At 37.9% G+C, this 25,540-nt stretch overlaps 2 protein-coding genes across 18 annotated transcripts in view; one reads left to right on the forward strand and one right to left on the reverse strand.

The window, feature by feature from the left end:
• Positions 1-4,783, forward strand: part of SLC24A1 (solute carrier family 24 member 1) — a 45,128-nt gene extending 40,345 nt beyond the window's left edge. For 2 of the 5 annotated variants that reach the window (XM_063698625.1, XM_031002379.3), the window contains exons 9-11: positions 173-262; positions 1,164-1,330; positions 2,349-4,783. In XM_063698625.1, coding sequence (XP_063554695.1) covers positions 173-262; positions 1,164-1,330; positions 2,349-2,598 — 507 coding nt within the window. In that variant the 3' untranslated portion in view covers positions 2,599-4,783. The remainder of the gene's footprint in view (positions 1-172; positions 263-1,163; positions 1,331-2,348) is intronic. The other 3 variants (XM_063698628.1, XM_063698627.1, XM_063698626.1) reach the window with 3 other exon arrangements.
• A 1,803-nt stretch (positions 4,784-6,586) lies between these two features.
• DENND4A (DENN domain containing 4A) overlaps positions 6,587-25,540 on the reverse strand; it is a 134,292-nt gene continuing 115,338 nt past the window's right edge. For 6 of the 13 annotated variants that reach the window (XM_055362631.2, XM_055362627.2, XM_055362624.2 and 3 more), the window contains 11 exons: positions 24,966-25,152; positions 20,300-20,394; positions 18,519-18,694; positions 18,284-18,430; positions 16,437-16,635; positions 15,961-16,215; positions 13,856-13,973; positions 13,710-13,736; positions 13,083-13,245; positions 12,853-12,917; positions 7,648-10,516 (listed from right to left, as the gene is read on the reverse strand). In XM_055362631.2, the coding sequence (XP_055218606.1) occupies positions 10,380-10,516; positions 12,853-12,917; positions 13,083-13,245; positions 13,710-13,736; positions 13,856-13,973; positions 15,961-16,215; positions 16,437-16,635; positions 18,284-18,430; positions 18,519-18,694; positions 20,300-20,394; positions 24,966-25,152 (1,569 nt within the window). In that variant the 3' untranslated portion in view covers positions 7,648-10,379. Of the gene's footprint in view, positions 6,963-7,647; positions 10,517-12,852; positions 12,918-13,082; positions 13,246-13,709; positions 13,737-13,855; positions 13,974-15,960; positions 16,216-16,436; positions 16,636-18,283; positions 18,431-18,518; positions 18,695-20,299; positions 20,395-24,965; positions 25,153-25,540 lie in introns of those variants that run through there. The other 7 variants (XM_055362633.2, XM_019010674.4, XM_019010673.4 and 4 more) reach the window with 2 other exon arrangements.

Consider the following 25,540-nt stretch of genomic DNA (forward strand, 5'->3'; position numbering starts at 1 on the left):
CCATCCATCTCAAGGTCCTCCCTGGAGAGAGAGCCCTCAGGTCAAATGTCTCCAGTTCACCTCCATCACTCTTCCATTAGACCTTGTCACTGATTGTTGGGCTTGCTCAGAAGGGCCAAAGACCTTTTAACCTCTACAGCTTACGTCTTGTCCTTTTCAAACTTTCAAACAGGAGTCTAGGAAGTTTTTTGTTTTCACCTTCCTGGGATCTATCGTGTGGATAGCCATGTTCTCATACCTCATGGTGTGGTGGGCTCACCAGGTGAGTGAACAGCAGGAACGAAATCCTCTACCAGCAGGTCCCAAGGACACTTTCCTTCAGGATCAATCTCCGGTACTCAGGGAATCTCGAGGATCAAGTGAATTCGTGCAGTTTCTATGTTGTTTGTAAAGGCTTAAAAGTAGACTTTTTATTCCAGTGAACGCAGTGCTTCTCAAGTGTGGCTTTTCTGTCATATCCTGTAGCATGGCATAGAAGGCCTTGGAATCCTGCCTGATTCCAGCTGAACTTGGCTTATTAGCCTTATTTCCTGCTTTCTCCGCCATGTACCCATCCCTCTCACCTGGTGAAATCCTACGCATTCTGAGAGCCAGCTTTTTTCGCCTGCTCTCTGGCATTCAATTAGTCTTCCTCTGAGTACCTATAGTGTTTCTGTTCTGCCTGGAATACTGAACTGTAATAATTGTTTACTAGCTTTCCTCTCTAAAAGGCTGAGATTAGGGTCTATGTCATCCTGCTCATACTTCACCTCCAGCCTCTTAGTTCCTGGCACACAGCAAGTGTCCACATTCCTGGAAATAGAAATGCTGACATGAACAGCTCTTTGGAAGGGCAGTTCTTGTGGGGAGGTAGGGTTGTTAAGAGTTGGAATGACAGTGAGCAGCAGATCTGGTGTAGGTAACTTTTAGTCCAATTGTGAAAAGAAGAGCAACATGGTCCCTGCGGCCAGGAGCAGGAGTCTTGCTTGCTCTTCCTCTCTGTGGCCATCTCAGCTGTTGGTCCCCCTATCAATCACCCTTCCTCACTCAGGCTGAGGGGGTGTGACTGAGCTCCTTAGAAGGCATTCTGTTTGCACAAAGTAGGATGTGGATAGTGCTTGGATGTGCCTTAGGTTTTTCACCTACTGTTGCCATGGTTTCTCATTACCGTTGCCGTTTACCAGGTTGGTGAAACAATAGGGATTTCTGAAGAGATCATGGGCCTGACAATCCTTGCAGCAGGCACATCAATTCCTGACCTCATCACCAGTGTGATTGTCGCTCGAAAAGGCCTGGGAGACATGGCTGTGTCAAGCTCTGTGGGCAGTAACATATTTGATATCACTGTGGGGTGAGTGGCAATGTTACTTTCTAAGGGGTGTTAAGTATGACTGGAAAACACTGCATTGGCTCTGTTCACTGGTTTTCTGCTTTATTCATTATACATAGAATAAAAGGGCATTTATATTGTTAGTTTCTGCAAAGCAACAAAATATCTTCCCTTCATTCATCATAGCCAGATGGGATAATAGAACTAAAATGCTGCCTGAAATGTAACTGACTGGAATTTACAGATAAATTGAAAACCAAAGTCCATTTCATTCCATTACCAAATACCGTCAAATGCTCTGCTCACTGACTTTCAAGGCGGTGGAGGTGGGATTGGAAGGAGCAATGACTCAACTTCACTTCTTGGTACTACTCTTGCTCCTTTGTATGTGAACTCCTGCTAGCTCAGAGACTCTAAACAGCATTTTGTATAACACACAAATGCCTTATCCTCCTGTACCCACCCTCTTACTCCATTCTCCCAACCTTGTCAGAAACAGGGGCTATTTTCATTTCCCCAATCATGTTCTGAATTTGGGTGGTAGATTTGTTTCCTTAAATTTGAATTTGTGTATGTGTATTTGGGGTGAGGGGCAGCTAAAAAGGCAGCCCTCATCACTAAAGAATTAAAAGAAATGTAGGCCTTATCAAAATGTAGAGATTTAAGAGTACATATCACATTGGGGCTGGGTGTGGTGAAGTGTGCCTGTAATTCCAGCATTTAAAAAAAAAAGGCACACATCAACTGATCTGAGTCATATAGAAGTCATAAGTATGCAGAAAATAAAAACAAAGCTCAGACTCAGAGTACTTCAGTTTTAACCTAAGCTCTTCTAGTTATTAGCTGTGAGTCCTTGGGCAAGTAATTTAATTTCCCTGAAACTTAATTTCCTTGTCTGTGAAATGGGGCTAATAATTTCTGTTCACTTCATAGATTTTTTATTGGTGGAAAAATACTTTGTAAAGTGTAAACTACTATTTAAGTGTATGGGATTATTATAAACATTAAGGATATTCACATCGTTTCTTCAATCTTGCAGCTTGCCTGTTCCTTGGTTGCTTTTCTCTCTTATCAATGGATTACAGCCAGTTCCAGTCAGCAGCAATGGCTTGTTTTGTGCAATTGTTTTGCTTTTTCTCATGCTTCTGTTTGTGATCTCTTCAATTGCGTCATGTAAATGGAGAATGAACAAGATCCTGGGCTTCACAATGTTCCTCCTTTACTTTGTATTCCTGATAATCAGTGTGATGTTAGAAGATCGAATCATATCCTGTCCTGTATCTGTCTGAATCAGTCACTCTTGCTCACAATGGGCATGGATCAGAAGACCATGCAGAAGTTACTGTATCTCTTGTGACCCTAATGAAAGAATGTATATGATCCTGGAAAGTGAACTGGGTGACCTAGGACTTCTGATGTGAATGTGATCTGAGACTAAAGTTTGTCCTTGGAAACACCTGCAGCTCATTGTGGATTAAGAACCTCACCCCTGGAGGGGTGGAGTTTCTACCCCTGACTCATGCAGACATCTATTACATGGAGGCAGTAGAAGGACCCCTGGAGCCAGAGGGTTTTCTAAATGAGATAACTGGGGGCAAAGGTTGGGATAGGCGCAGCAGCTATAAGACAAGCTCCTATGCTCACTGTTCCCTGATCATTCCAAGGGCTGCTGGCCCAAAAGATGCAGATGTGGTCTACATCTCAGCCTTCCTGACCTCTGCCCCAAACACACGCTGCAATTTTGTCTCCTCCTTTTCTGTTCAAATTGTGAGGTTCTATCAGGTTTGTAATCACTGTAGCTTCAGTTATTGGTGAGTCTAAGGATCCAAGGCTACAGAAAAAAAAGAAATATAACAGGAATCAATGATCATTCCACGTTTTGTAGCCCACTGCATCTGGATATATACCAGTATTTTCTTTCTTTTTTTTTTTTTTTTTTGAGACAGAGTTTGGCTCTTGTTGCCCAGGCTGGTGTGCAATGGCGTGATCTCGGCACACCACAACCTTCACCTCCCCGGTTCAAGCAATTCTCCTGCCTCAGCCTGAAGTCGTGATCTGCCCGCCTTGGCCTCCCAAAGTGCTGGGATTACAGGCGTCAGCCACCGCACCTGGCCTATACCAGTATTTTCTAGTTTAAAGGACTACATTAACTCTTATTGTTGCGTTTCTGAAAAGTGAAATTTAAAAAGCAGCCTGAAAAATAAAAATTTATAATTTGCACTTGAATTGGAAGGAATGGAGATTAGGGAAGGAAATCTACTCTAGAGGCCGTTTAAAAGTATGTATTTATTAGAACATGCAAATTCATGTTGTCTCCATCAGTGGTCACCTTGAGGGATTAGACATTCTAATGGAATGTCCTGGGTCCACCCTCCAGCGTGTTCTCACCCAACAATGACAGTTGAGTGGAGTGGGAAGGGAAGTCATTCTAAAGAGTCCAAAGTCAGTAGCGCCACATCTGGTTTATAAAGTAAGAGATCTGGTGGGACAATGCTATTTTTGTATGTCAACCTAAATAGGATTATAAAGCAAGACTGATTTCTTCTGTGGTTTATGAATGGATCTTAAGGTAATTACAAAAGGGAAACTCCAAGAATGCATAACACAATGACAACATGGTGAGAAAGGTGCAGTACTACTTCCAAGGTAGCTAGTGTAAAGGACACTTGAGTTCTTAAAAATGTGGTTAAATGTTTTATGTGGAATTTGATGAGTTTGTATATTAAATACCACTGCTTGCTGCTTTTACTAGAATCAAGTTAAGGAACACATTAGAAATAGAACAGCTTAATATCACTGGCTTCAGAGCAAAATGAGCTCGGGTGACTGCAGATTATGATGGTAAATATGGCTTTAATTACAAACATGAGGAATGATTCACTGAAGATGAAAAGATAGGACGGATGTGATGTGAAAAAAACCCAAACATTTTGGCATTGAGTGATGGCTAAGGTGTTCCAAGTATTCCATCTTTTAAGATGAATTGCTTAATTAATTGCCTCGCTACCCCAGGATTCCCATTCTTTGGAAATAATTTTTATTAAATTTCAATAAACTGTGAATCCCAATGGTATTTTACTTTACAACATGGATGGGCTCATCCTTATCTTTAGGTCATTTGGTCAGAATCCTCCCGAGAAGACTGATGAAGAGTATGGAATCATGTTCCAATTCTATATTCTTATTTATCCTTATTCCTGATGCTACTGCATTGCTGGGTTTCCATAGCCAAGGCCTAAGAACAGGAGGAGAAGGCAATGCTTGTGGGAGGGAGGTCCCAATACCAAAATTCTGGGCACTAACCTGGTGTCTGCAGCCTGTTCCCGTTAGCCTCGGGGATGTCACCTCACCCACAGCCTGGGATCTGACGTTCTTCCTCAGACTGGAGTAAGGAGTGATGGACCGTAAAATGCTGTGTAATGATAAAAGGCTGAAATATCCACTGAATGATTAAAACCATCTCTAATAATCTGACATCCTTTTCCCAGTTTGCTGAATTTCTGGCATACCCCTTTGCCTAGAAAGGAAGTTCTGGTCACTTCACAGTGTTACAGAAAAGGACAAGTACAAAAAATGAAAGCTGAGTCTTGATGAATGAGTAGGAATTCACTGGGGGAGAGAGTGAGATTACTTTGGTGAGATGGAAAACTTGTGTAACTTTTAAAAGACTAATTGGTTATACCTGGAAATTAAATTTTTTGGTCACACATTTACAAATGTACTATAATATTAAAATCATGCTGTTTTAGAGGTAAAGTACCATTTAAAAATGTCGAGATAATATTGAGATGGTCCTCTCACTTAGCAGAATATTCTGTATATAGTTACTTGTGACAAATTCTAGGTCATTCATTCAGCCTGGAAAGTCTGAACTGTCCCAAATGGGTATTTGAATTGGAAGTCAGTGGCTAATTGGATGACTTCTACCCCCTTAGGCTGCACTTCCTTGAAGGCCCTGATAATAGGTTTGAGCCAGATTTCTGAATTCTTCCTCATTTAATGGGTTAAGAGTCTATATAGTACCAGAAAAAAGAGATGTATTCCAAATTTTTCAAACTGTTATGTGTTTAAATGGTTTTTGGTTTTGTTTTGTTTTAAAAAGAGACGGGGCCTTGCCCTGTCACCCAGGCTAGAGTGCAGTGACATGAACATGGCTCACTGTAGCCTCACCTTTTGGGCTCAAGCGATCCTCCCGCCTCAGCCCCCCAAGTAGCTGGGACTACAGAAGTGCACCACCACACCCAGCTGATTTTTGTATTTTTTTGTAGAGATAGGGTTTTGCCATGTTGCCCAGGCTGATCTCGAACTCCTGAGCTCAGGCAATCTGCCCACCTCGGCCTCCCAAAGTGCTGAGATTACAGGCATGAGCCACTGTACCCAGCCAAAATGGTTACTATATATTTTGAACATAATATTGCACTGTCATCAATAGATTCGAAAATAGTTTTACCAAATTACAGGCTTAGTCTTTTATAGCTGTCTATATCAATATTATTTAAAGATTGAGTACCAAAGGGGGCAGGAATTGGAATGTATTATCTAGAGCACAGAATAGTAAATAATCAGGAAAAGGGCCGGGCGCGGTGGCTCACGCCTATAATCCCAGCTCTTTGGGAGGCCGAGGTGGGCGGATCACGAGGTCAGGAGATCGAGACCATCCTGGCTAACACGGTGAAACCCCGTCTCTACTAAAAAAAATACAAAAAATTAGCCGGGCGAGGTGGCGGGCGCCTGTAGTCCCAGCTACTCGGGAGGCTGAGGCAGGAGAATGGCGTGAACCCCGGGGGGCGGAGCCTGCAGTGAGCCGAGATCGTGCCACTGCACTCCAGCCTGAGCAACAGCGAGACTCTGTCTCAAAAAAAAAAAGAAAAAATAAATAATCAGGAAGAATTGGTTGGCCTTATGTGCCAATGAATACTCTTGGTTCTGACCCTTTTTTGGTGGGAGGGTCCTCCAGCAGGTGCAGCTTGCAATGTGTACGGGGACTGGATGCTATGAAAGATGTAATGAGAGGGCTCATGAGCAGAGCTGCCTATCCCTGGGGGTTCACTAAAGCCTACAGGACATCCTGGCCCAAGTCTGCCTGCACAACTAAAGGCACACTTCTGGTCTTTAGGTCCTTCGCTGTATGAGCAAGCAAAACCTGGAGAATTTCAGTTGCAGAAAATCCACCAGTTGCTGCAACAGTTTTATCATAGTACTACATTTGAAAAGAAAATCTTTAAATAGTAAAGGAGGGAGCCATCCAAATGAACAGGAACTGTGGAAAGGCAGCAATAACTTTATCAGAAGAATCTATTACCATCTCAGAGTACAAGCACATGCGCAGACTTTTGTAATCAAAGATGAAAATTCTTCAATTTGTGTACTGCTAATTTTGTTAAGAAATATAAGCCAGCCAATATGCTTACTTTGAGGCCAAAGGAGCAAGGTAGTATGAGGATGTTAAGACACCAAGTACTAAGGATATTAAGGTAAACTGGTATGCAGCTGCTAGAGGGTTCAGTTTTGAAATAAAGCTTAGTCTTGTATCCAGACAGGAAGAGGCAGCACATGCTAACTTTAGCATGAAGGACAAGGGTCTTCTCAAAGAGACAGCCTGCTCTTTCTCTTCTTGCTCTGAGAGAAAGTGCCAAATAGCAGCTTTCAAGTTCTAGTGAGAGAAATGAAAATAAAGCTGAGCTACTGCACATCACCAAACAAATAGGTATTTTCATATCGTATATTACAAAGTACAGGTTGAGTATCCCTTATCAGAAATGTTTCGGACCAGAAGTGTTTTGGATTTCAGATGTTTTTGAAATTTGGAATATTTGAAAAATACAAACTGGTTGAACATCCCAAATATGAAATCCAAAATGCTCAAATGAGCATTTCCTTTGAGCATCATGTCGGTATTCAAAAAGTTTTGGATTTTGGAGCATTTGATTCCAGGAGCTCAGCCTGTATTTAGAAATATAGCATAACTTCTAAATAGAGCTAGCTAATACTTGCTGGTTGCACTTAAGTATCATAGTAATTATCAGCATAGAGTAAAAATAAGTATTTACTGCCTAAAATGTTGAACCAATGTTTTCTGGGACCATTTCTCTAAATACACAAATGGGGAGACATACTAGAAAACCTTACAATTAAATATGCTGGTAGTGTTAGGGTTTTAGAGCAAAACAGAAACTCAAACCCCAAGAAAGTCAGGGAAAAGAAGACAAAAATCAGAAGATGAACAGCTGCATATTTCTCCACCTAACACTAGGAGGAAAAAGTAGAATATTTGAAATACGATATGGAATACAAATGTGTGCCATTTAGAACATAATGGTAGGACGTAGTAAACAAGCTACATCAGCACAGGACATGGTTTATTGTCAACCATTTAAACATATAAACAAAACTAAGAGTAAGAAAATAAAAGACAGATGATGTAGCACAAGGGCATTTCTCTCCAACATGGTTGGCCATTATTCTCCAAAATGTATGGTTAACAAAAAATTGAAGAAAAGTTTGTATAGAGTTATTTTAAATGATTGATATTTTCTGTTTTTTTTTTTTTTTTTTTTTTTTTTTTTTTTTTTGAGACAGGGTCTTGCTCTGTAATCCAGGCTAGAGTGCAATGGCATGATCACAGCTCATTGCAGCCCCAAACCCCCAGGCTCAAAGTGATCCTCCTGCTTCAGCCTCCCGAGTAGCTGGGATTACCAAGCATGAGCCACCATACCGAGCAAATTTTAAAAATTTTTTTGTAGAGACAGGGTCTCTCTATGTTGCTCAGGCTGGTTTTGAACTCCTGGACTCAAGCAATCCTCCCTGCCTCGGCCTCCCAAAGTGCTGGGATTACAGGCCTCCATGAGCTACCACGCCCAGCTCAAGAATGATTCATATTTTAATTTTCTTTTGAACAGGTTTACCACTTTGTATTCGTGTTTTAGGTTTTAAGACTAAATCTGTGCAATAATATTCCCTAGGGATTAAAAGTAGGGGAAATACAACCCTCTCCAAAAGCAGAAACAAAACTTGGGGTGGAAAGAGGAGGTAAAAATTACATTCGCTTTTCCAAATGAGTCTGAATCATAAAACCATAAAGAATGGTTTTACTCATTCTTTGTCAGCCATTTGAAATCAATAAACTATGATTCCTACATTTTGTTTGTATTACACAAAAAGTAAACAACAATGAAAGCTGTTTTTAAAAGAATAAAAACAACCAACCACAAATAGAAGAGAACCCCAGACGGTTCTCTTGGAGGGATGTTTATCACCAGTGCCAAAAGCCTCCCCCCTCTGAAATGTTTCTCTCAGTTGAAAACTTTCAAATGATTTAAAGAACATGAAGAACAAGTAGAACATGAAACTTGGATCTGAATAGCAAAGAATAAGATTGGAGTGGTATTTACAAAGGAGAGGCAGATACATGTGCCTAGCACCAGATTTTTCAAGTAAGCAAGTTCAGCCCCAAACTAACTGAAGTTTTACATTTTTAAACTCTCTCCATTATTTCCCAGAGTTGGAAGCTGTGAAATGTTTCAGCATGGTGCTATTCACTAATGATGTGAACTCAAAAGGTGGGTTTTCTGCAGCTGAACTGATTCTAAGTCTCAGGACTCCAAGATACCTCCAGTCCAAGTGTCGTGGACTCTACTGGCTTTATACACCTAATTTGGGACTATCCATTTTTTCCTTCTTTAAAGCTGGCTAGGGAATTCCTTCACTAATGATAATGTGTGCAAACACACACACATATTGAAAATCTATAACTAATTCTAGCAGCCAAAAGATGTTTTTCCTTACCAGAAATTACCCAAAGAAAGTTACATTAGAAATATGACTAAAAATATATTTTTAAAGCTATTTAATACTCATGATGTCTAAACTTTCAATTTATTGTCTGATTTCTGGATATTTCTGTATTTTAGATTCTACAGACTTCAGATTCTGAAGCTTGTTGAAAAAGCTAAGTTCCTCAATATGGATGAAAATCTATCTGGCTGTACTTTCAGAGGGGAATTTTTCTACTTTTGAAAAAAATTCTGAATATTTATATATAGTATTAACAGAATACCCCAGTAAGTCATATTTCAGATAAATATTCTATAGTATAATTTGCATCATACCCAATATTTTAGATATTAAAATAAGGGTAAAATTTGGAATATAATCACTTGTCTGCATATTTCCCAATGTAAGTTTTCATGTAGAATATTAAAATTTAAATTGATATTTGGATTTATAAGCTATTTTCCCTGTATACTATACGTATCTATTAGCAATAGAGACAATTTTGGTGTCATGGTATAGTGAACCTCTCTGGCTCTCCTTGCACAAGGCTCCATGAGTCAGTCTGTGCAGTGCACGCTACCCTCGCATAACTCACTCCCCGCACTCAGGCTTAGGGGTACTAACATGCAATCCTAGGACAACACTTGACACTAGCACTGACATTTTAAAATTCATTCTCCCAAGTAATAAAAAATATATATATAGATAGATATACACAGAGAGATCTGCAGCTGTACTAATTACTTCAAATAGCAGCAGACAAGGAAAATACACACTTGCTTGCTTGCTTAAGTTTAAATTCATTTTAAGTTTGCTATATTCAATTTAAAAATTAAAAAAATATCAACTTACTATAAACAATTTAAAATATGTATAATACAACTTCATGGTCAAAACATTTGAATAGTCTATGAAAACAGGAAATACGTTCATCTGACATTTCTGTTTAGATTCCATTCATGATTTTTCAATCTGTCTCTTCCAAGAGAAACCATAAAACAGTTGTCATATATTTTATGGCAACTAATTTTGTTTAGGGATTTCCTCATCACAAAAATACTTTATTTACTATTACAGGGGAGTTAAGAAGAAAAAAGAAATGAGAAACAAAGTGGCTTTCTCCCCACTTGTCACTATTCTCTTCTTCAAACATTCTGTACATAAGCTGTCTGAGTCTTTTGAACCATTTACAAATTGTATTTTCAAAAATTGAAGAAAAAATATTTAGAGTCTAAAAGTGTTATTTTATACACTGACTATACAATATACATTGAATGTTTACACATACAAATACATCTTAAAGATAAGGTTCTCCAAAGGTTTTTCGACATTCCATCACCCCTGTACTTGGTGGTCTATCACAGTTGTGTGTACTCTTGACTTGACTAGGTGTGAGACGATCGTATGCCATCTTGTACTCTTTATCAAAAGCATCTGCAGAAATTGATAAAGAAATAAAAGGATAAAGAAATTTAGGTCTGATGTTGAAAACTATCAAGTTTCTATAATACTACAGAAACACAACATTAGAGGCCAAGAAGGAATTGCTAGGACATTTCTTTATCCAAAGGACCACAGCTGGATTGCACAGACCAGTGAAACTTAAAGGTTTGAAAATGCCAATTTTTAATTTTACCAGGTACAGATGTTAAAAACCACCAAATACCATATGCACTTTTTTGGTACTTTGCTTTGCATACTCAATAAAAACAGTAAAAATAAATAATAGCCTTTTCCCATCAGGATTGACAAAAAGTTTTTTTGCCCATATTTTCTTTACACTAGTCCTTTTATGGTTTCATTTTTTAAATTTAAATTTTGCTTCAACAGAAATTTTTTTTGGTTTATGTGTCCTAACTTCCTATATTATGGGAAACCTCTGGGAAAATAATCCAAATATCTGAAATCACCATGTAATGATTTTTTTTCCCTTTTCCACATGGCAACAGATGGAGCTAACAGACTGTTACTTTTATTTTTAAGGACATTATACCAAGGTCTGTGTGCCTTTTCCCCAGAAGATAGTCCACATGTGACAAAAAGGGACAACCGAGGTTTACAAGCTTCTGCTAAAAGTTTCTCTCAGCCTAGAAATCATGCTAACTTATTGCTTATTTTAAACACATACTGGATAAAAATTTGCCCCTCAGAGAGCCAAATGGGGTATGAATTATAACAATGTCACTAAGATCCTATTTTTCTGCTTTGGGGAGGTGACGGACATAAGAACATCTTTCCTCTCTGAAACAGTACCACAGTGGTACCCATAAAGGCTTGTTTGAGTTGAGTCAAGTGCATGAGCAAGTGAGCTTCTCTAGCTTGGAGGTCTGGAATTTTTTAGACATTCAAGGAAATCCCACCTTTGGCAGAGGGCTAGAGTAATATCTGACTACAGTCTGGGCTTGTACTAGGTAGGGAATAAAGGGATGGTAACAAGGATCTGAATAATCCTTTTTGGTATCCTCTGTTTCACCATAGTTAAAAGGCCTAGCTCAAATAACACTATTCATGATTTTGGTTAAGTTCTGGCATCTTTCTCAAGTGGCTAGAATGACTATCCCAGTGCCATTTAATAGTCTACCTTTCCTAACTGATTTTATTTTTTATATATATGTGTGTGTATATATATATATATATATTTTTTTTTTTTTTTTTTTTTTTTGGTTAGACGGAGTTTCACTCTTGTTGCGCAGGCTGGAGTGCAGTGGCACAATCTCAGCTCACTGCTGCCTCCGCCTCCTGGGTTCAAGTGATTCTCCTGCCTCAGGCTCCTGAGTAGCTGGGACTACAGGCATGCGCCACCACGCCTGGCTAATTTTGTATTTTTAGTAGAGATGGGGTTTCACCATATTGGCCAGGCTTGCCTCGAACTCCTAACCTCAGATGATCTGCCCGCCTTGGCCTCCTACAGTGTTGGGATTACAGGCGTGAGCCACTGCACCTGGCTGATTTTATTATATATTATATTCCCATAGATATTTATGTTTATTTCTAGACTCCCTATTCTATACTATTGATTTTTCCAGCTCTGCTCCTGGTAGCATTACCCTGATGTAATTACAGTAGCTTCTAGAAAAGAATCACCTTCTGTTGATTCTTTTTTTATCAGATAAGGTCTTGCTCTACAGCCCAGGCTGGCATGCAGCGGCACCGTCATGGCTCACTGCAGCCTCGACTGCCCAGGCTCACATGATACTTTCACCTCAGCCTCCCAAGTAGCTGGGACTACAGCCATGTGCCACCATATCTGGCTAACTTTTTTTTTTTTTTTTGGTAGAAATGGGGTTTCACCATGTTGCCCAGGTTGGTCTCAAACTCCTGGCCTCAAGCGATCCACCCACCTTGGCCTCCCAAAGTGCTGGGATTACAGACATGAGCTACCGCACCCGGCTTCTTTCAATTAAATAATTTTTCCTGACTAGTCCTTTTCTTGTCAGATTAACTTTTAAAAATTGAAATATAATCCATATACCATACAATTCACTAACTTAAAGTATACAATTTAGTGTTTTTTTGGTATATTCACAAGATTGTACAACTATCACCACTGCCTAATTCCAGAACATTTTCATCTCACCAAAAAGAAACCTTATATCAGTTAGCAGTCACTCCCTATTCACCCCACCTCTTGGTCCTTAGCAACAACTAATCTACCTTTATATAATTACAGATTTAATATTACTAATAAAGTATAACTACTAATATAAAAATACTTTGAAAACTATTCCATGATATATAAATATTACATATTAGATATAAAGCTAAATTACCTATATCAATGTTTTCTCTTCCCAGTGCCACAAGTGAGAGAAATAGTATTTCTCTGTATAAACTCCTAGGGAGAAAAAGTCATGGAGAAAATATTAGTATCCATATAGTCCATATGTTCCCTATAAAAAATTTAATGCTATCATAAGCATGAGATATTCTAACAAATTACTAAGCAAACAATATGAATCTGCCTAGGAGAACAATATATTCGTCTAAGAGAAGGACTTACCTCTGTCTTTTAAAATGTGGACACTTATTCAGTGTCTCTAAAATCTGACTCATTGGTCCATAGACATCATTCATTTTAATGCTTTTTACCATACTTTTCAACAGTTCCTGGTTAAATGAGTTATCACTTTTTTGCAATAAATGGACCATTGGATATTTTTGGGCTGTAAACGAACAAAAGAACAGATGAAGGAAAATGTTCTGTGTAGAAAGGAGAAAGAAATTAAGCAGCAACTGACAGATATTAAGTTACAAAGCACTAAAAATAAATTAAGGGCAATAGATAAAGAAATAGGAATCCAAGAATGAAGAAAGCAAAAAATAAGACAAATAATGACAAAAAAAGGTCTAAAGCTTTCTGTGGTCTTAAATAGACAATAACTAAAATATTGTTTCCCTTAATACAGCCTCTGATGAAAATTCTAAATCAGCAGCCTGGGATGGAAACAAATAAAAAATAAGTAAAAAGAAGAAATTGGGATGAGCAATGTGCTGAAAGCTGAATTCTGCAAAACACAACCAACCCCTCCAGCACATACACAGCACCCCTCAAAAAACCAAACCAAAAAACAAAAAAAAAACCCTTAGACCTCCATAGAAGGTAGCACTGAAAAAATCAAACACTCACTCTCAAACAAAAGAGTACGACTTTGACCTGTAAGACAAAAAGTAGTACAGTAAAATAAAAGTCAGTTATACATTGGTTTACACTATTTAAAGCTAGTAGAGGTTACTCTCATATGAACAAAGTCAGCATTCTATGATGGCACTTACTGTGTGCATTCCAGAGAATGTACAAGGGCTGTCCCGGATCCTGATGTAACTTCATATTGTCCCATAACATTTGTATTAAAACATATTTGCTATCTTCAGACATACAGTGGCGGGGAATCTGTGTTATACAATAAACATTCATTAATGATCCTTACATGATAATTTTTCATAAGTATTTTATACAATTCTTATAAATATTTTTTAGGATGTATATGTGCGAGACAGAAAAGAGAACAGAAAAAGACTGATTTACCTACATTTGATATCTACTACAGGAAGATGGGCTGTGTGGAAAAGCTAATGATCTCTAAAGATCAGATATAACAAAGTACTTGAGATCCGTGAGAAAGGGTACCAAGAAGAACTCATCTTGCTCCTCTTGCTCATGATTCAAAGTCACAGAAAGATAAATCCAGGAGTCCCATCCTATATCATCCAACACCCTGGCCCAGATAACACTGAGTTCACGTCTTTGTCACTCATGTATGATGTACTGAAAATCCGAAGCACATGCACAATCATAGGCATGCAGCACAAGAAGAGAGAAGGCAAGGTTCCTGAACTTAGAGACCACCATTTAGTGGCAGTGGCAGTATATGAAAAAGTAAAGACACTTTTATAAAACAACATACCAAAAATACAAATGAACATATAACAAACAAATTGCCTAAATGTTAAGCAAAAATCCAGGGTAAAGGAATGACGAGAGTGGTAGCACATAATTGCAATATGAATTTCAATAGTCCCCCTTTATCCTCAGCAGCCATATTCCAAGACCTCTAATGGATACCTATAACTGCAGATAGTACCGAACCCTATATATACTGTATTTTCCTATACATACATACTTGTGATATTTAATTTATAAATGAGGCACAAAAAGAAATTAACAATAACTAATAATAAAATAGAACAATTAAAACAATATGCCAGCATCACTGCTTTGTGCCATTAAGTAAAACAGGAGTTACATGAACACAAGCACTGTGATACCATCACAGTGGGTCTGATAACAGAGATGGCTACTCAATGATTAACAGGCAGGTGGCATACACAGCGTGGATACACTGAACAAAGGGATGATTCACATCCCAGATGGGACAGCACGAGATTTCATCATGCTACTCAGAACAGCATGCAATTTAAAACTTATGAAGTGTTTCTTTCTCGAAGTTTCCACTTAATATTTTGAGACCACAGTTACCATGGGTAACTGAAACCTCAGAAAGGAAAACCATGAATAAGGAGGGACTGCTGTACAGATATCCTTAAAAAGTGTTAGGCTTGGGCTGGACACAGTGGCTCCTGCCTATAACCCCAGCACTTTGGGAGGCTGAGACAGGAGGGTCATTTGAGCCCAGGGGTTAGAGGTCACAGTGAGCCATGACCACACCACTGCACTCCAGTCTGGGTGACAGGGCGAGATCTTGTGTCAAAAAAAAAAAAAAAAAAAAAATTAGGCTTGTTTTGAAAGAAGTACAAGATGTAAGTGGGCCTAACTCACAAATCTGCCTCCTAAGAGTCATTTCCAGTTTATTCTTGAAGCAATAGCAAAAATTCAAGTACATTTAATGTAAATTTTAGGAGAAGGCAAAAAAAAAAGACTCTTATTGCTAGCCTGTAAGAAGAAAATATTATTTGTAAATACAACTAAAACAATTCTATTTATCTAATGACCCAGAGGGCTATTAAAAATATTTAGCATAGGCTGGGCGCGGTGGCTCACGCCTGTAATCCCAACACTTTGGGAGGCTGAGGCAAGTGGATCATAAGGTCAAGAGATCAAGACCATCCTGGCCAACATGGTGAAACCCCGTCTCTACTAAAAATACAAAAATTAGCTGAGCGTGGTGGTGTGTGCCTGTAATCCCAGCTACTTGGGAGGCTGAGGTAGGAGAATTACTTGAACCCTGTAGCTGGAGGCTGCAGTGAGCCGAGATAGTGCCACTGCACTCCAGCCTGGCGAAAGAGTGAGACTACATCTCAAAAAATAAAATAAAATAAATTTAGCATAAAAACAGACCTTACTTTTTAATCATTAGGAATATGCAAATATTACAATGGTAACAGAAGCATTCAGTGCCTTTTAATTTTTAGTCTCATACCTTTGAATACTTGTTACAGTGCTCAGAAGAAAGAATCAATCCAGGTAAGTTACTGGGCAAGTCAAGACGTCTGAAATACCATACCAGGTTCCAAAAAACAATTGGATGATGGTCCACAAAGTCTGCCACTGTTATTGCATGATCACCTTCATTTTCCAATAAGCTTTCAAGTTCTTTCCATACCACTAAAGGACTAAGATACGGAACAGTGACAGGATCGGGACTTGGAAGGTGCCATTCTAAACCTAAAGAATCCTGTTGAATAAATAAAAACCATAAATGGCAAATGCAAAATAATACTAAGCCATTAAAAAATTCAATGATTCCCATATGAGTAGAAAAGTAATATAATTGTATCATGGGATAAGAGACTCTTTTTGGCAATAATAAAGCTAATAAGACTACTTAGGACAAGGGGAACAAAATCATACGTAAGTGATCAATTTCCAAATAAAAAAATACACCAAAATACATACTGTAGCTCCTTGTAAAGTAGCTGGCAGGCTGCCTGTAGAAATGAGCTTCTGTCTTCCAGTATCTTCCTTATCCAAGGGGCCAGAAGTACTAATACTCCTGGCCATTGGAAATATTGGACATTTAGACATAGCTGTTTTTGATCTATTAGCAGGGATCTGAATACTTCGGGTGCAAAAATTTTCCTGCAGTTTAGATTTGCTTGGGAATTGAAAAAAGAAGAAAGTGTATCAGTGTCTAGATTTACTTTACTTCATCAACAAGGATCATGTTCTCTCTCTCTCTCTTTTTTTTTTTTAAGACAGAGTCTTGCTCTGTCACCCAGGCTGGACTGCAGTGGTGTGATCTTGGCTCACTGCAACTTCTGTCTCCTAGGCTCAAGCGATCCTCCCACCTCAGCCTCCAGGAGTGGCTGGGACTACAGGCACACGCCACCATGCCTGCCTAATTTTTGTATTTTTAGTAGAGATGGGGTTTCGCCATGTCGTCCAGGCTGGTCTCGAACTCCCAGGCTCAAGCCATCTGCCCACCTCGGCCTCCCAAAGTGCTGGGATTACAAGTGTGGGCCACCACTCCCGGCCATGTTCTTCTCTTTAGAATCCGAGCTAGATGGTCGGGTGAGGTGGCTCACACCTGTAATGCCAGCACTTTGGGAGGCTGAGGTAGGTGGATTGCCTGAGGTCAGGAGTTCGAGAGCAGCTTGGCCAACATGGTGAAACCCTGTCTCTACTAACAATAGAAAAATTAGCCAGGTGTGATGGCAGGTGCCTGTAATCCCAGCTACTTGGGAGGCTGAGGCAGAAGCATTATTTGAACCTGGGAGGCAAAGATTGCAGTGAGCCAAGATTGCACCACTGTACTCCAGTATGGGCAACAGAGTGAGACTCTGTCTCAAAAAAAAAAAAGAATCAGAGCTAGACATGGCAACATGAATGAAAGGAAATGCTACTCAGGCTTCAGCTGGGAAATAGGATATATTTTTAAGTAGTATAGTCATGATAAATTTCCTTTTTTATCAAATCAACTGTAAATCTTCAAGATTCATTCATTTATTCAAAACATTTAGTAGACTTCTATACAGTAGAAAGCACACTAGACCATGGGGATAGAAAGCAGAGAAAAAAGGCACATATTCCTTCAGGAGTCACAACCCAGGAGACAAAGATAAGGGCTACAATAGACCTGTGATGAAAGAAGGTGCACAAACAGATTTTTGGTTTTATTAAGTAATCAAGATCAAACAGGTCACATTAGCCTGCCAACACTATACAGGCATTTTTTGGCACATGCAGCTACCAATATGGCTTCATCTGTCCAGCTATATATGGCTTATTTGGCACTTCTGTAAAATGGAATTGATTTCTGCATCAGTTTTAAGTGTAGATTTACTTATATTAGGCTTACTATATAAATTTTAGTTTAATTTCGCAGTTCCTATATCAGCTCCAAATGTTTTCTTAGATTATTAAATATTCCCTAGGTAGAAAATTAAATATTAAAAAGTAGTAGTATTGACTTAATTCCTGAAGAGACAGAGACAAGAAAAAAGATAGTCATTATAAACCTCGAGTGTTCTAAATTTTTTTCCCTTTAAAATACTAGTAAACATTATCATATATACATACAGCTTAAACTCTGGGGATTAATAAAGCATAACATATAACTACATATTTAAAGATTTATGTGATTAGAGAATTTTAACACTGTTTTAAGAGTAAGAATTTAAGATTATGAATCTGTTATTCGTAGACATTTAAACCTGGAAATGGTCAACTAATTTTTCTGTCATACTTCTAAAATATGTGTAAATATATGTTGTTAAAATATACTTCCACATAATCATAATTACCTATTTAGATCAAAATTCCCTTGAACAGAGACAGCAGATGTGTCAAGACCAGAGGCTGATGTTGAAATGCAAGGCTGCCTCGTCTGACTTGAAATGGAGGATGGAAAGTGCATATTTTCTGTTGATGGGCTTGACTTTAGAAAGTATCTGTAATGTGAATCGAAGGAACTTTTTGAGAAAAGAGATATTATAGGGAACATGATCCTTAAACATGAAGGAAAAAAAATATCATTACCTTCCAGGTCGTCTTAAATCTCTTATTTCTATATTCAGAAAGGGTAAGAAGATATTGCCACAGAATGGGCATGTAGTATTGAGATTTGAATCATCTGCTGTCCAGCCAGCCATGATTTCCTCATCATGGACAAGACAATCACAAGTTCTACACCGAGAGCAACTTGAGATGAGAACCTGCGGGAGAAGATAGCACTTTATAAAGAAAGCTGGTTAATTCAGATTATGAATTAAAAACCATTTCACAATTCATAAATTCACTGGATAATTAAAACCCAGAAGGATTCAGATGCTATACACAAACACTGGATTACATCAGTGTATTATATACTATAATCGTCTTCAGCTAAATCTATTCCAGAATTTTTGCCTGAAAGGGAAACTTGCTTTTAAGTGAGGATTTTTTTCATTATAAATCAGAGTAAACTTTGCTGTGGTTTTATTAATGGAAAAGTAAACTCAATCACTAATTTGTTAATACCCCAAACAGGCATTTGTAATTACATATTACAAATCAGTGTGGTTGCCAGACCAGTACTGGTCTACAAACACTTACTGGATTGTGATGAGATAAATAAGAAATTGAGAGGAGGATTTATAAACTTTTTAAAGTACTGTGATATTGCAGTAACATCTAAGTGTGTAATCAATGTATTTTCTAAGAACATTAGCTATGACAGATTAGAAATTAAACAAACAAAATGAAAACAACCCTGGTCTTTTACAAAAGACAGTTTAATAAGCATTGCTATAGATAACTATAAATGCTATCATTATGTTAAGAAAATATAGAAATTCTCGAAGCCTCCAGAAACTTTGTAAAGTTAGTGTTCATCATCTACGTTTTGGCTGTATGCAAATTTATTTTCCAGATTTATGCAAATTAACATAAAATAGCAACCATACTCACAAATGTATTTGGAAGCAATTTTTACAGAAAAATTAGGAAAAAGTTTTAAAGTGAAAAAGTATAACTTTTTCATTGTAAGTATGTGGGATACAAACGCTTACCCAGCAGAGACCTACGTCAAACTGACACAAAGAATGAAAAACATGGTGGAAGAAACTGACAACATAATGCCAAAACTACTCCCTGTACATTCACCAAAAAAGTATGCTTGCATAGCAAAACTGATTGTGTTTATTATGTGAAATAAACACTCAAAGAGAACACTCATGAAAAAAACCCAAATACTAACAATGAAAATTAAAATGCTTTTGTAGGTTGATAAACCTTAAAGTAAGCATAGATCTGTCCTAATAGAAATAAGTTAGTATGACTTCAATAATCTGAAATACTGGATATCCAAAAGCTAAATTTTAACTTTACTCAGATGCAATTCACATTCTGAAATTTCAGGTGCTATGTATTTAACTTATTATTTTTTCTCTTTTTTTGAGATGGAGTCTTGTTCTGTCGCCCAGGCTGGAGTGCAGTGGCGTGATCTCGGCTCACTGCAATCTCTGCCTCCCACGTTTAAGTAATTCTCCTGCCTCAGCCTCCCTAGTGGCTGGGATTACAGGTGCCTGCCACCATGCCTGGGTAATTTTTGTATTTTTAGTAGAGACGTGGTTTCACCATACTGGCCAGGCTGGCCTCGAACCCCTGACCTCAGGTGATCCACCCATGTTGGCCTCCCAAAGTGCTGGGATTACAGGCATGAGCCACCGCGCCCAGCCTATGTATTTAACTTCTGTTACTCTACCTGGGTCCACCAATACTTAAGAAATGTGCATTTTATAAAGCAGTATATGAAGATTCTCTTTTGCACAAAAGTGTACCTCCATTGCATAGTTCTGGAAGATATTTGTATTACTCGCGTTGAAGGAAGATGTCACTTCTGATTTCCCAGGTAAGGCAAACTTCGACAGGGATCCTGTTCATTAGTGAAAAACAAAGAACAGAAACCATTAAAATTAATGAGAAAGGATATAAGAATTTTTTACTTCCATAAGTTCTCAGATAAAATGTTAACCTATTCCAGTCAAAATATTAAAAGTAATTAGGAAAAACAAATAATGAACAAGATTTTTTCAAGGCATGAAGTTTTGAGCACAAACCTAAGGAAATGTGCTCTAATTCTGCTCATCCCCACATCTTAGGTGTGTCCACTCATTACTGACTTATTAAAGCACTTTATGTGAACAGACTAGAAAACATTCTAGTCATTAGTAATTATTGTGCTGTTTCTATTTTTTCATGTTTAAAATACAGGAAAGTATTTAGTTCCAAGGTCTAAAAAGTATAAAATAGCCCATTTTTATTTCAAATCATGAAAAGATTTAGTGGCAATTCTCTCCTTATAAGGGTCTTTTAAGAACTAGAATAGCTGGGCATGGTGGCTCATGCCTGTAATCCTAGCACGTTGGGAGGCTAAAGTGGGAGGATTGCTTCAGGCCAGGAATTCGAGACCAGCCTTGGCAACATAGTGAGACCTTGTCTCTACAAAAAAATAAAAATAAAGAATTAGCTGGACGTGGTGGTGTGTGCTTATAATCACAGCTACTTGGGAGACTGGGGTAGGAGTCCAAATTTCTTGAGTCCAGAAATTTGAGGTTACAATGAGAGCGTGGGCAGCAGAATGAGATCCTGACTCAAAAAAAAAAAAAAAAAAAAAAAAAAAAAAGATGGTTAATCTTGCTGTTTGCTCTTAAATACTTGAGAAGAATTCCCAATTATATTATTAAGAACAATAGGATATTAGTAAATATTAAAACAATAACAACGAAAAAGTAAGGGAAGTTTTGTGGTCAAATCAGTTGTCGACAGTGATTGTATCTTGTCAGTAAAACTGGAGGTGATCTATGTTATACCTTCTCAACACATGTTTTTCTCTGTCATTACTACATTTTATGAATGAGTACTGGTATTTTTTTTTTTTTTTTTTTTTTTGAGACGGAATCTCACTGTTGCCAGGCTGGAGTGCAGTAGCCTGATCTCGGCTAACTGCAACCTCCGCCTCCTGGGTTCAAGCAATTCTCCTGCCTCAGCATCCCGAGTAGCTGGGACTACAGGCGCACGCCACCACACACAGCTAATTTTTTGTAGTTTTAGTACAGATGGGGTTTCACCATGTTGGCCAGGATGGTCTCAATCTCTTGACCTCATGATCTGTCCACCTCGGCCTCCCAAAGTGCTGGGATTACAGGTGTGAGCCACCGTGCCCAGCCGAGGACTGGTATTTTTATAAAGATAAAGATCAAAAGGCCAGGCATGGTGGCCCACGCCTGTAATCCCAGCACTTTGGGAGGCTGAGGCAGGTGGATCAGGAGTTTGAGACCAGCCTGGGCAAAATGGTGAAAACCCTGTTTCTACAAAAAATACAAAAAAAGTAGCCAGGCATGTTACTGTGTGCCTGTAGTCCCAGCTACCTGGGAAGCTGAGGTGGGATGATCACCTGAACCCAGGAGGAGGAAGGTGCAGTGAGCTATGACTGCGCCACTGCACTCTAGCCTGAGTGATAGAGTGAGACTGTCTCAAAATAAATGATAAACAAAGGTTAAAAAAAAATAATGGTGTAAACTACCAGTCCACAAGAAATAAGAGGGGATGGGAAAACATGTTAAACACCACCACCGGGATGCAATCAGCGTGATCCAGACTAAAGACTTGATTGCTTAGCAAATAAATAACAAGGAGGAAAAAAAAAAAAAAGGTTCAGAACTATCACTGGTCCTACTCCCTACCATGTAGAGACACCCTAGAGAGGCAGAAAACGAGCTGAAATCTCACTGTCCTTTAAGATGCTTAGCACTGGTGGTAAATGCAGTTCTTCCCTTGATGCTTCTTCCCCAAAACCTTCTGTAATCCCTCTGCTACAGCTAGTTCAAAATTGCTTCCCCAAACCTTCTATTAGCCTTGAGTATCATTTATTTGAGCAGCCTACCTTTTGTATCTAACTAATCTACAGTATAGAATATTCATTTTAATAAATATGAATCAGGCTATAAGTTTAGTGTTATTTGCTTAGACAATGAACTGTTCTTCTATGTTAAAAAAGAAAAGAAGGGAGTGGGGCTAATCACCTAATTTCTTCATAAATATACAGCAAGGGGGAAAAAAAGAGGGAGAGGAAGGGGAATAAAGACAAAAAAGAGTTAATAGACATATCAGCCAAATGCAAATGCTGGCCCTGTATGGACCCCAATGTGAAAAAACCATCTATAAAATGAGTTTTATAACCATGAAAACTTGAAACTAAATATTTGATATATATGATAAATATCACTTAAAAGTATGATGGTATTATGATTATGTTTTCAAAAAACACTTCATAAAAGATACATACTATTCAAGCCCATAAAATGTTCAAAAATAGCCGAGTTAATCTATGGTGTTAGAAGTTAATGTTTACCTGTAAAGAAAGAAGTGACTAGACATGGGCACGAGAGAGGGTTCTAGATGCTATGAATGTTGTTTCTTGAGCTGAGTGCTGATTACTCAGGTGTGCTGAATTTGTGAAAGTATTGACATTCATAAAAGTATAGCTGAGTGTGGTGGCTCAAGCCTGTAATCCCAGCACTTTGGGAAGCCAATGCGGGAGGATCACTTGAGCCCAGGAGTTTGAGACCAGCCTGTGCAACATAGTGAGATCCCATCTCTACAAAAAAATAGCCGGGTGTGCTGGTGCATGCCTGTAGTCCCAGCTACTTGGGATGCTGAGGCTTGAGCATGGGAGATCGTGGTTGCAGTGAGCCATGACTGTGCCACTGCACTCCAGCCTGAGCAACAGAGTGAGACCCTATCTTAAAAAAAAAAAAAAAGGACACATTATATGTTACACTTAAATAGTTTAAAATAGATAACATAAAAGTCTTTTACTTTAGAGATACATATTGAAGTTTATGAATAAAATTATACATTGTCTGAGATTTGCTTGAAATAACTCATTGAGGAAGGAGAAAACGTTGGCAGCAGAGGAGAAAGGAACAGATAAAGTAAGATTGGTTATTGGTTGATAATTATTGAAGTTGGTGATGGATACATGGGGGTTCATAATGCTATTCCTTATACTTTTGCATGTTTGAAAATTTCCATAATAAAATCTTTTTAAAAGAGCAAAGATAAAGTGAAAAACAAATCTTCTATTACATCCATTCTTCATACCATTAACCAGGATAACTTTCTATGGATCAAATATCTAAATCAGAGGTAAAATCCATATTTGTATGGCCCTGAGCTAAGAGTGTCTTTTACATTTAAAAAAGCTGTTAAAGAAACAAACAAAAAAGAATATGTGACAGAGGTGTATGTGGCCTGCAAAACCTAAAATATTTACTACATAATGCTTTACACAAAAAGTCTGCTGGCCCCAGAAAATATTAAGAAGGAAACCAGATAAGTATCAGAAGAAAACACTGGTGGATTCTTTTACATCTTAAGGAAAGAAAAACCTTTTCTAGCAACTCACAATCCAGAAGCAATAAGGGGAAAGACTGATACATTTGATGATATAGAATTTAAAACTTACATATGGCAAAAAAAACACCCCCAAAAAACAAACTTAGATAAACTACTTGCAACTTATATAAGCAACAAAGGATTAACTCCCTAATATAAAAAAAAGCTACTAAAAACATTAAAAAAAAAAAGGACCAACAATTAAACTGTAGGCAAAGGACAGTCCACAGAAGAAATGCAAATGGTCCTTAAACAGATTCTCAACTTCATTTATAAGAGAAATAGAAATGAAAACTGAACTGAAATACATTCCTCACCTATCAGATGGTAAAAATCCAAGTGTGCCAACATATTTTGTTGACAAGGCTGTGGGGAAATAGGTATTCTCATATACTGGCAGTGGGAATGCAAAATAACCTGAGGAAGGGAACTTGGCAATAGCACTTCAAGGAAGAATTCTGAAGTATCTTCCAAAGACACACTGGTAAAAATATAACATATATGCATTATAGCATTAGAAAAACTGGAAACTTGACATCCATTAATAGGGAAGTGGCTAAAATAAATTATAATACATCCACACATGATGTATAACTATAATTTTGTACTATATAGCTGAAAAAATGAATGGGGAACATTGCTATGTGATGATATAGAATGATCTTCAGAGTATATTAAGTGAAAAAATCAAGGGGCAGGAAAGTATTGACAGTATGTTACCTTTGAGTAAGAAGACAGGGAAGTAATAAGAAAAAAAAATATATATATACCTATATCTATATTTTTAAAAAAGCAACGATGGAAGGATAAACCAAAAATGAATAAAAATGGTTGCTTCTAGGGATAGGGAGAAAACAGGATGAGGGAGTGGGGATAAAAGTTATACTTTTGTGAAAGTGCCTTGGTTTTATTGTTTTGACTTTGGAACTATACAAATTGTTTACAAAATTAAAAAACAACATTAAATCATAAAGAAAAAAGTGAAAATATCACAATTCAAATGAAACTACAAATCAAATGCAGTATGACAGAACTGTTTGGACAAACCTTCCAAGGATGCAGAACTTTCCAGGCTTATTCGGCTATCAATTCTCTTAGTCCCTGAAGTAGCACTGGTCTCTTGAGAGGAGATAGGTCCTTCCAACTCATGGCAGACATCTTCATCTGTTAAAGAGGTAGATTCAGAATCCTGGGCTCCCACTGAAGAAAGACTGGTACGATCAGAACTTTGATCCTAAGGACATAATTATAAGCTTAATTTCTTGTACATTTAAAGGTAATTAATTAAAAAGTCACTTCTAAGGCAGAAAAAACACTTATCACCTAACTACCCAGATGATCAGCTGAACTAATATTACAACATCGAGAGAAAAAAACAACCAATTTTACAAAGGCATGCTAATTTGGACAAATGTGCTGCAGTTCAATTTTTAGGAAATCATTTTTTAGTTACAGCAAAGTATATACTAGTTAGTAAGGTAACCTCGTTGACTTTTAATTTCCATTTATTGATAATTTTCCTCTCTGACAAGGTATCACCCAAACATGAAACCACTAGAATTACGTTTTATTCTTTTCCACAATATCCAAGGTTTCAAAGATACATATATTTCTACTTTTCA

Source organism: Gorilla gorilla, chromosome 16, assembly GCF_029281585.2.
Source record: "Gorilla gorilla gorilla isolate KB3781 chromosome 16, NHGRI_mGorGor1-v2.1_pri, whole genome shotgun sequence".
NCBI classification, from domain to species: domain Eukaryota; kingdom Metazoa; phylum Chordata; class Mammalia; order Primates; family Hominidae; genus Gorilla; species Gorilla gorilla.